Below are 10,580 nucleotides of genomic sequence, written 5' to 3' on the forward strand. Positions count from 1 at the left end.
CTCTGAGAACTCAGCATCTACATCTGCCCATCTCCTCTGAATGAACCCCGACCCCTCCCATTACACTGTGGTGGGCAGCTTCAGTGCTTGGGTGGACGCGGTCAGGAGCAAAGCCAGCGGTGTTCCCAGGGACCTGCTGGACACACCTGCCCCAGGTGTGCAAGTGAGGGAACAGGATGGGGTCTTGCCTGGAAAGACCTGGATGGATAACTGGAACCCAGGGCTTATAGGAATTCAGCAGGTGGCCCCCATCAGTAAACTTGATCTCAGTGCCACGGCGACCAAAGTAGGAGGCATGGCAGGGATCCTTCTGGAACTGCTGGGGCCACAGCAGGCTTAGTCTTTTGGACACTGACGGGGGTGGATTAGCCTGTCCCATGTCACCCCGTTCCCTGCCCATCAGGCTGTCACTCGGAAGAGGAAGTGGAGGGCCTCCCTAAAGTCACAAGCCAAGGCCCCAAAGAGATGGAGAGCATGAGAGGCACCCATTCCCACTGCGTGTGAATCCCGAAGAGCTCCCTGGAGGTGGCTGTGGGTCTCCGTGCCGTCCCTCTGCACGCCTGCCTGCTGGCCCGTGCCCGGCACCCTGACACCAGACCTCAGGCAGAGGGGCTCAGCCGTTTTAGAAATAATTCACCTTTACACCTTCGTTAAAGCACTCCTTGGCAGCATTTCAGTGAGTCACACGGCAGAAAAGGTCGGGAGAGGCCAGCCTAGCCTGGCTCTGATCCCGGAGGCTGTGAAGAGCAAGCCCTGGGTCAGCTCTCACGGCCTGGGCTGGACGCTCACGGACGCCCCAGGAGGACACAGCCCCTTACCATACGGTGACCTGAGCAGCAACCAGGCACGAGAGAAAAATTTCAGAGAGAATGCGTGTGTAGCCTTGGCATGGAACACGCCTTCTTGAGACCGGAAACTAGAAGCCGTAAAAAAAGAGAAAGTGGTCAGATGTGATTGTGTCAACGCTCACCATTTCTATAAACAAAGTCAGGAGACAGGCTGCAGGCTGGGGACGCACATGCGGCGGGACCAGCAGGGCGTCCCGCTGGGGAAGGGCTCCCCGCTGGCCAGGGAACCAGCACCAGCACAGAAGTCCCCGAGCATGACCCGGGGCTGTGCAGGGGAAGGATGGTGTCCGGCAGGTCGTGGGGGCGGGAGCTGCTCTGCCCTGTTGGGGCAGTTAGTGGCTGCTTTTCCGTGAAAATACAGAGCGTGCTGACTCTGACTTGTGGGGGAAGCGCATTTATCTCACATCCCCTCCTGCCCCCCCCAAAACAGCTGCCTCTTGCTGTGCACCTACTGCAAGCTGTCCGCGCACAGTAGGTTCTTTAAAAAAAAAAAAAAATGCGCTTATTGTCTTTTTTGGCCGAGTAGTACCCTCCCATGGTCAAAGTGAGCACATGTAAAACGGTGGGCGGTGGGGCCCTGTACGCCCAGAGCTGCTGGCCTCCGAAGGCCGATGAGCCATGTTCTCCCCGCCCCACCGCACCCGGGGCTCCTGACACGGGTCGTTTCCTGCCGTCTTTTCTGATGGATCGGGCAATCGGGGCCAAGAGAGATACCCTGGGTCGCCGGGCTCAGCTGTGCTGGCGCTGGCCCGGAACCCGGCGCCATATCCCCAGGGCCTGGCTCTTTGCCCTGAACTGAGGTCTGAACGTGGACAATGAGGAGTTCGTTTTTTGCCTGAAGTGTCCATGATTCGCTCCTGTGCAAATATCCTCAGGAATTAGAGCATAGCAGAAATGAACAGCTGGACCTGATGGTTTAGGGCTTCGTGGGGGTGGGGGCTCGCGGGAGAGGGGGAGGGGCTGGGGGAAGGGGCTGGCCCTCCAGACTCTTCACAAGTGCTGGCCCTGCCCTCGAGCGCTCGCACTCTGCAAGCACTTGTCCTGGGTTCGCTGCTTCGGAGCGACAGCCGACCCCCAGCCACGTTAGACTCCCCGCGGGGACAGTTAAATGACACGGCCCGGGGGGGGGGGGGCGGTCAGCGGACTGTGCAGGAGCCCACGGGCAGAGCTGCGGCCTCACTGCCTGTCCCTGCCTAGTGGAGCTTGGGGGAGCAGAGGCTCCATCCGGACCCATCCACGGACAATTCTTGAGGGGCCTGTCCTGTACGCTGTAGGATGCTCAGCAGCACCCCACCTCTGCCCACAGATGTCAACAGCACCCCTGAGTTTTGACAACCAAAGATGCCAGCCAGGGTCGGGTGTAGACCCGGCTCCTGAGCCTGTGGTGGGAAAGCACCGCATGCTCATCAGTACAGGTCGGGCCACGTGAGTGCTGTTCTTCTCATTAGAACAGATCTGTTGAAATGACAGTGGAGATGGGAAAAGAAAATCTAATGAAGCTGATGATGCTCAGCGGGCTCTGGGGGTGCTGGTTAAGAGGACACATTGGGCCAGAAGACCTGCCAAGGCCTCCTGCTCCTGCAAACACAGTGGGCATCAGAACTCCTTTTGCACATGCAGGCCAGCTTAGAGCGGCCACTGGCCTTCCCTAGGTCATGGAGCGCACGGACGCCGGCCTCGGCCTTGGCTTTCTCTTGCCACTGGCCTTCCCGTGGTGTTTGCACACAGGTGATTCTCATGCCGTGCCCCCTCCGTGCACGACTTCATTTGGTGTCACTGTCCCACCCGGGGACGTGCTCTAGAGCTCCCACCCTGGTGTGTGCCCAGTGGTTTCTTCCACCACTCCCCCCCCTGCAGGCTATAACCAGGGCCCCAGCTGCCGGCTCACGGGGGTTGGCGGCCCTGTGTTGTGTTTTGTTTTAAGGTGTACTACTGCCATCCCTTGGCCCTGGCGTTCCTGGAGCTCACGGTGGTGCGGAGGTTCCACGAGTACACGCACCAGCCCCGCGTGCCGCCCCCACTGCGGGCCGTGCTGGGGCGGCTCAGTGCCCTCTATGCCCTGTGGTCCCTGAGCCAGCACACGGCCCTGCTCTACCAAGGTGAGGCCCCTGCGGTGGGCACCTGCCCCCCCCATCCTGTTCTGCCCGGTCGTGCCCCGGGATTACAGCCGTGTCCTATCCAGGAGACTTGGCCTTTCTCACGAGGTATTACCTCCATGTGCATTCACTGAGCGTTCCTCACAGGCTGCGGGAGCCTGTGGGCAGATGAGGAGCCTAGAATCCACAGTAAGAAAAGTGGTATCAGGACAGGACGTTTCCCTTTCGTCCAGGGTCCCTTTGAAGTCTGTTTCCAGTTCAGAGAATATTTCCAGGAGGCCCACGTTAGCTAGGCAGGGAGCTGGTCTATAGTGAGCTGAAGCCCATGCCTCCCGGCCCATGGGGCCCAGATAGACACGAGCCCAGGCTGCTGGGAAGCACTCTTAGGAATGCCCAGCCGGAGGACCCAGGAGGGCTTCTTGGAGGAGGTGGTGTGGGGGCTGATTCCAGAAGATTGGTGAAAATGGGATAAGCCTGAATTTCTCAATCTGTTTTCATTGTTGTCCTTCTAAGGAGCATTTTTAGACCATTTTCTCTGATCTCCCCCGAGACATGTTAATGTATGACATCCTGTGTGTCTGTCCTCACCCTGTGTGTATGTCTTGGCTTTCTGAAGAGTAAGACTGTTTGTCCTGCTCCCCTCGCCAAGAACCAGGTTTTCTCCCTCAGGCCTGGTGTTGCCCCACAGAGGTGGTGAGAGCACGTGGCTAGGCTTATAAGGGGAGAGCGGGCCTCAGACCCAGGGAGTGGCAGGGTGCCGGGCAGGGGACTGTGTGCTAAGACATGACAATTCCAAGGGATGGACAGTTTCTTTCACAAAAATCAAACAAAAGATTCTGCAGCAAATGTGCGTAGCAAATGTGCCTGACGCACAGGCCACGGCCTTGGGCCCGCAAGATGCCATGGCAAGCCCACCATGGTGGTGGTGGTGGTGCAGGTGATGGTTTTGATGATGATGGTGGTGGTGATGGTGGTGATGGTGGTGATGATGATGGTGGTGGTGATGCTGGTGGTGGTGATGATGGTGGTGATGATGATGGTGATGATGGTGATGATGATGGTGATGATGGTGATGATGATGGTGGTGGTGATGGTGGTGGTGATGGTGATGGTGATGATGGTGATGATGGTGATGGTGGTGGTGGTGGTGGTGATGATGGTGGTCATGATGGTGATGATGATGATGGTGGTGGTGATGGTGATGGTGATGGTGATGATGGTGGTGATGGTGATGGTGGTGGTGATGGTGGTGGTGATGGTGATGGTGATGATGGTGGTGATGGTGATGATGATGATGGTGGTGGTGATGGTGGTGGTGATGGTGATGGTGATGATGGTGGTGATGGTGATGATGATGGTGATGATGATGGTGGTGATGGTGATGGTGATGGTGATGATGGTGGTGATGATGGTTTTGATGATGATGGTGGTGGTGATGGTGATGATGGTGGTGATGGTGATGATGATGGTGATGGTGGTGATGGTGATGATGATGGTGGTGATGGTGGTGATGGTGGTGATGGTGATGATGGTGATGATGATGGTGATGATGATGGTGATGATGGTGGTGGTGGTGGTGAATGGTGATGATGACGATGGTGGTGATGGTGATGATGACGATGGTGATGGTGGTGATGGTGGTGATGGTGATGATGATGATGGTGGTGATGATAGTAATGGTGGTGGAGGTGGGGTGATCATGGTTGGTGGTGGTCAAGGAGGTCTCCTGGCCTGGCTATGACCTCCTGGCTCGTGCACAGTGATGGAAAAGGGACACGGGAACCCTGGTCCCGGCCAGCATGTTCCTGCAGCTAGGAGACCTCACATAAAGCACCTGGGGGGCTGATGTGGACGTTGGGTACCAGGCCCCAGCGTAACCAGTGCTGTGCTTACAGGTGGCTACTTTTGTGGTGAGCAAGCAGGTAAAATGATCCAGAACGCCATCCTGGACCTGTGCTCACAGGTGAGCTGCGATCACTCTCGTGTCGTCATGATTCCCCGCGTTATGTGTAACCACTGCATAGTGACACACACCTTTGCTTTGCACACATTCGTGTGTGTGCAACGCTGAGCAAAAACAGGAAGATTACAAGAAAATATGCCTATGTCAGGAATCTTGGGCAAAGAGTAACTTTTAGGGAATGTCTTAGAGTCTGTACTCTGTTATGCACTTTTTACAGCTGCCCTGGTAATTCTCTTAAGCTTTCCAAGGGACTCAGCCTCCAGCTTAAATTTCATTTCATGGTATTTTTCTTGTGTTTGGCATTCTTTTACCTTTATCACCCAGAAAGGTCACGTGGGCCAAACCCCCACCCTATGCTCTAGAGGCGCTCTATCCAGTGGGCCTTTCTACGGGGGTGGACGTGTCCAGAGCTATGCCGTCCCATCAGCCACTATAGCCCCACGGCTGTTGGCCATGGAAAGGTGCCCGTGTGACTGAGGTGTTTGTCTTTGATTGTCACCAGCTTACACTTGAAGGGCCACACGTGCTGGTGACGCTGAACTAGGCAACTGTCCTTAGCAGTGTCGTCTCTTCTCTTGATGGCAGGAAATCATTTTATAAGGTGTCTCAAATGACTGGCGACATGCCACTCCGTTTCTCCCTCTCAGAGCTCAGAGTCGATGTGGTTCCAGGCAGCACCTCTGATTGGTTTTAAACTTCTCCCCAGACTCAGCTCGCCAGTGGCCATCCCTCAGTCTCTGGAGGTTCTGGATCGGAGTGCATCTGTGACCATACCGCTGTGTGGCCACGTGTACTCTCCGTCCAGTAAAACCAGTGACTAGAGGGTTTCCTGGGTGTGTCCCCCTTGCTCTCAAACAGCTGCGTCCCCTGGGACCCGCACCTGGCAGCTGTGGCCCAGGCGGGCAAGTGGTCACATGCATAGTCATGCAGCCAATACCTCGTCTCCATCCGCCACCAGGGAGGCCCAGGTCCTTGTTGTCACTTCGGGGGGCCTGGGTCAGACAGGTGGAGGGGGCGCCAGCGCCATCCAGCAGTTCACTCGTGCATCATCTGTGGGTGCATTGGTGTGTCCTCGGCAGAGGTGGCCGCTGAGCCGGGCCATTTCCTGCTGTTATACGGCAGGTGTGCTGACCCTTAGCCAGACAAGGGGCCTTGCTGTGCTGATGGTTCCATCTGAAGTGGGCAGACTCGTCCATCTGTGAGCCGAGGGGCAGAGGGTGTGTGGCCGTGGAGCAAGGGGGCGGGTACGCTAATGAGCAGCACCTGAACTACGAAGATGTGCTCCTCTCCTCTCTTGTGTGGACTGGGTTATTCCGAGCCGGTCAGTTGCTTTCCGTCTGCGTTGCCGAAACCGTCCCACTCCAGGGCTCTGGTCGGTGCAGCCAATGAACTTCACAATTATTAAAAAAAAAAAATGTTTTTGCATTTCAAGAAAGTTCTTGGGAGTCTTCTCCCATAAATCCCACGTGTCCTATTGAAGAACCACTTGCACGAGGGGACAGGGGCATCATAAAACCTCCGCACACCATACAGCCCTCGTAGGACAGCCTTCCCAGGTGCCCATAAACACCTTCCCTGGCACATTTTTTCTGGACATGTTTTCCACTGCTGGAATGGCAGCTGCCCGGATCGGGCAGGACTCAGACACAAACCTGAGGACGTTTGCCGGTGAGTGAGCTGCTGAGCCGCTTTTACAAGCAGCCCCTACCTTATTGAAAAACAGTTAATGCACTGGAAGTCTTGAGTGATTAGCAACATGGAGAAAATATGCAGACACACACCAAGGGAATCTGTGATGCAGGCCAATGAAAAGATAATGCATTAGTAACGAAGCCACGCACACGCCTGCTGGGGTTACCGTTGCTAGCCGGTTGTAGCAACAAACGGCCAGTGCTCTGTTTCTCAGCGGTCGCCATGGAGATTTCTGGGGGTTGCCAAGTGAATGGACTTTGTTTTCCAACAGCTGAAAGACGATGCCGTTGCCCTGGTGGACGTGATCGCCCCTCCCGACTTTGTCCTGGACTCCCCGATTGGCAGAGCCGACGGCGAGGTGAGGCCCCCCATGGCCGGGTGGGAAATACCGCGCATCCGAGCACCAGTGGGGGCAGCTCTGGGGGTGCTGATGATTGTTGCCGAGCCTGGGCTGATGGCATGGGCCAGGAGCACCCTGGCACCTTCCGGAACGTGGTCACACTTGGGCAGCAGTGGAGGGAGGGGCCAGGAGAGGTCAGGGTGGTCTGGGGCGAGTTAGCCTCACCCCAGCCTGCCTTCCCGGGGGACGTGGGCTGGCGACACCGCCCTCCTAGGCCCGGGGTGCTGGGATCAGCACGAGCCCCTGCCAAGTGCCGGGCCCTGCGGCGGTGCTCCTGTTCTCACACCCCCAGGGGCCGTTGCCAGTGCTGGGTCTTCCTGACATCTCACAGTGCAGGACCTTGACCCTTTCTGTCCACCGACCGCTCACCCCTGGTACTTTGGCTTCCCAGCAGCCCCCGCTTGGCTCCCAGATCTCCCTTGCCGTGCTATGCTCCAGAATGATTTCTTCAAGTGATCTTGTCAGGTCACTCCTCTGCTGAGTGCTCCACCACCATCCCTCATCCCCAAACCTGCATGTACATCCCTTCCCTCACCCCCGGCACAGGCAGCCTGACCTCTGTCTGCCTGGTTCTGCAGGGTCATTTTATGCTGTGCTCCTCCTGCCCGCTGGACTCCAGCCTGACTGTCCCCCTCTGTTCTTCTGTTATGCTAGGCTTTCCCACCACAGGGCCTTTGTACCTGCTGCCTGGAGCACTTCCACATATTGCACCTAAGCAGAACGCTGCCTCTCAGCTCTTCTCTGGCCTCCAGCCCAAGTGCCACCCTCAGGCAGGTGCCCCCACTTTGTCCTGCCGTGGGACCCTAGCTTTGCTCGTTCCTGAGCCCACCCCTACCCCTGCGTGCTGCGGGACGCTCACAGGTCTGCTCAGCGCCCTCCAGTAGTGCACACCTGCAGCTTGGTGTTACCGCTTGCCTGAGGTCTCAGAGACCAGGACCCCACCTGACCCCAACCCCCAAGGCCGTGTTCTTTGTGCTGAAACACCTGCTTTCAACTCAGGCTGTTTCAGTGGAGACTGAACATAAGGAGGCAGGAGCCCTCTGTGTGTGCTCAGGGGAACAGACTTCTCCAGGGGAGCGAGCAGGTGCCCTGGCCGTGGCCCGGCCCAGCCACACCTGGGGTTGGGATGGTATACTGGGCCCTGGGATGGGCAGGACAGAAGAAGTCCCCAGGCCGGCATGGGGACAGTAACATCTTTAGAGGCCTGCTGCCCTCTAGCCCCCTCCCACACGGTGTCTGTTCACACCCACTTTGCCAGGGAGAAACCCAACATCCAGAGAAGCCAGGTGGCCTGCCCACAGCTGCCCAGCCAGGAAACAGCAGAGCCAGGGTGTGGGTAGAGATTTACCACCTGGAGAGAAGACAGGAGACCGGACCTCGGTGCCCAGTGTGGCCCGGGCCCCAGTGGGCACACGCAGGAGGACGTGCCAATAAGGCCATGGGGGGAGGCTGACCTGCCCATGGGGACACTTACCAGGCATCAGGCTGACATGCACTTGAGGAGGACCTGGACATGGCATCATGCGAGGCCCTGAGTCCCCAGGCGTGTTAGCGGGTGCAGAAGGAGCCAGGGCGGCCGGCTCACTGGAGCCCTGTGCATGTGTGCATGCCCTGCAGAGACAGCCCGGCCCCCGGGCTGAAGAGTGGCCGGTGCGCAGGAGCCTGTCCCTGAGCTGCAGGCTCTTTCTGGCTCCAGATTCCACTGTGGAATCCCGAGGCCTCACCTGACAGGCAGGTGTATACGGCACACATTTTAACCAGGGGCTGCTAGGTGAGAAGTGCATTTTAAGTGAACAGCCCCGGCTGCCAGAGGTTATTGAAGACGATCATTCCATGAAGCATTATGCTCCAAATTGCCATATGTGACCCGTGTGGAGAGAGCGAGGCTGAGTGTCTCTGGGGGAGCAAGCAGAGCAGTTGGAGGGGCCCAGGAGTGCATTCAGCAGGTGCAGGGACACTGGCTTCTTCAAAGTAAGGAGCAGCTGACTGGCTCCGTGGTTGAGCATGCGACTCTCGATCTCAGGTTGTGCGTTCAAGCCCCATGTTGGGTGTGGAGCCTACTTAAAAAAAAAAGTAAAGTTTGTCAAGGCCAGCCCGGTACATAGGAGGCCCCTTCCCTGGCTCTGTGGACTGGAGACCTGTCAGCCTGGGCGCCGTGTTTGGGGTGGATGAAGAGCCAGTCAGCAGCTCCTGTGATGTGCATGGCCTTCCTCCAGGACAGACGCTGCTCTGCTTTACCCACGGGGCAGCCTGGCAGAAAGGGTTTGGTGTGAGCATGCTAGAGGAGGCGGCCCACTGGCCCAGACGTGCAGGCAGACAGGGCAGACGGACGGGGCCCGCGCGCAGGCAGCTGTGCAGGGGAGGGGGCACGTGTCAGAGCAGACAGCTAACGCTCACCTGCAGAACCCCTGCGGGCCTCCCCCTACGAGAGTTCCCAGAGAAAAGGACACGTACAAAGCTGTTGTCAGAAATGTGTTTTAAAGTATTACGTGTTTCCAGTTGTTTTTTGTGAGAAAGAAAGATTGATGTAAATAAAGTCATCTTAGAATTTTCTTAAAAAGTGACCAGAGGATTTTCTGTGTTTTCAACAAAAGTGTAGGAGGGGATCTGCGTCGGTCCCCTCGGCTGTGTGAGGAACCTTGTTTATTATTCATGTGTGTGCTTATTTTTTGTAGCTCTATAAAAACCTCTGGACTGCTGTCCTTCTGGAAAGCAGAGTGCTGGAGAGGCCATCGTGGTGGTCGGAGTTTTCCGTCCATAAACCCCGTATAGGAAGTTTGAAATCAAAGCTGTAGTCACGTGGCACGTTCAGCTGAATCTAGGTAAGCTGGTCCAGCTGATGGAGATGGGGACCTCAGATCCTAGTTCCAGACGGTATGGAAATGCTGCCCCTTTCTGAACGCACCTGTGCTCATATACCCGCGCCGGCCTCTCCCCCAGCCTCCCGGGGAGGGCTCCCCCCACAAGGCGCAGGGCAGATGCCTCCGCCAGATTTGCTGTGTGCAAAGAAAATCCGTATGATCACCTCTTCCTGATGGACTCTTTTTTTGATAATTAGGACTTTGCGCGTGCTGTGTTCACATGCCAGAGAGGAGGCCGCGTGCTTTCTGGTCTGATGATCTGCATTCTGAGATTTCTTCCAAAGCTCTGCTTCACTGAGTGCTCAGTGATGCCAATCTGATTCTTTGTTAACTGCTTTGACTTTATCATGTAATTAAATCCTATTTTAAGCTTACCTGAATGATGTAATTTGAGATTTCTAAGGAGAAGAAAATCCATTCTGTGTGGAAATCAAAGTTTCCATCACGGAAATGTTTCCAAAGAAAATAAATGCGTCACATGGGTCTGGTCAGTTTAGGGTGCTGAGCTGCTGGCCTCACGCACATTCCTTCATTCCGGTTTGCAGTACGGATCCAGCTGTTCTGCCATCGGCAGGATGCCCATGCTGCTTGGCAGCTCCCCGCCCAGCCCCGTGGGCGAGTGTGCCTGCCTTCCGGCAGAGACCAGGTCAGAGGGGGGTGGACCCCCAGGTGGTCACTTGTGGGTCCCTGCTCAGCACGACCAGCTCGCGGGTTCCTCTC

The 10,580-nt window shown here is 56.6% G+C and overlaps 1 protein-coding gene across 7 annotated transcripts in view; it reads left to right on the top strand.

Moving 5' to 3' along the window:
• Positions 1 to 10,234, top strand: part of ACOX3 (acyl-CoA oxidase 3, pristanoyl) — a 41,274-nt gene extending 31,040 nt beyond the window's left edge. For 6 of the 7 annotated variants that reach the window (XM_027600435.2, XM_027600438.2, XM_027600437.2 and 3 more), the window contains 5 exons: positions 2,773 to 2,947; positions 4,840 to 4,907; positions 6,871 to 6,957; positions 9,675 to 9,821; positions 10,058 to 10,234. In XM_027600435.2, the coding sequence (XP_027456236.1) occupies positions 2,773 to 2,947; positions 4,840 to 4,907; positions 6,871 to 6,957; positions 9,675 to 9,794 (450 nt within the window). In that variant the 3' untranslated portion in view covers positions 9,795 to 9,821; positions 10,058 to 10,234. The remainder of the gene's footprint in view (positions 1 to 2,772; positions 2,948 to 4,839; positions 4,908 to 6,870; positions 6,958 to 9,674; positions 9,822 to 10,057) is intronic. The other variant, XM_027600439.2, reaches the window with a different exon arrangement.
• Positions 10,235 to 10,580: the final 346 nt, after the last annotated feature.

Source organism: Zalophus californianus, chromosome 2 (genome assembly GCF_009762305.2).
Source record: "Zalophus californianus isolate mZalCal1 chromosome 2, mZalCal1.pri.v2, whole genome shotgun sequence".
In the NCBI taxonomy this organism is placed as follows: Eukaryota; Metazoa; Chordata; class Mammalia; order Carnivora; family Otariidae; genus Zalophus; species Zalophus californianus.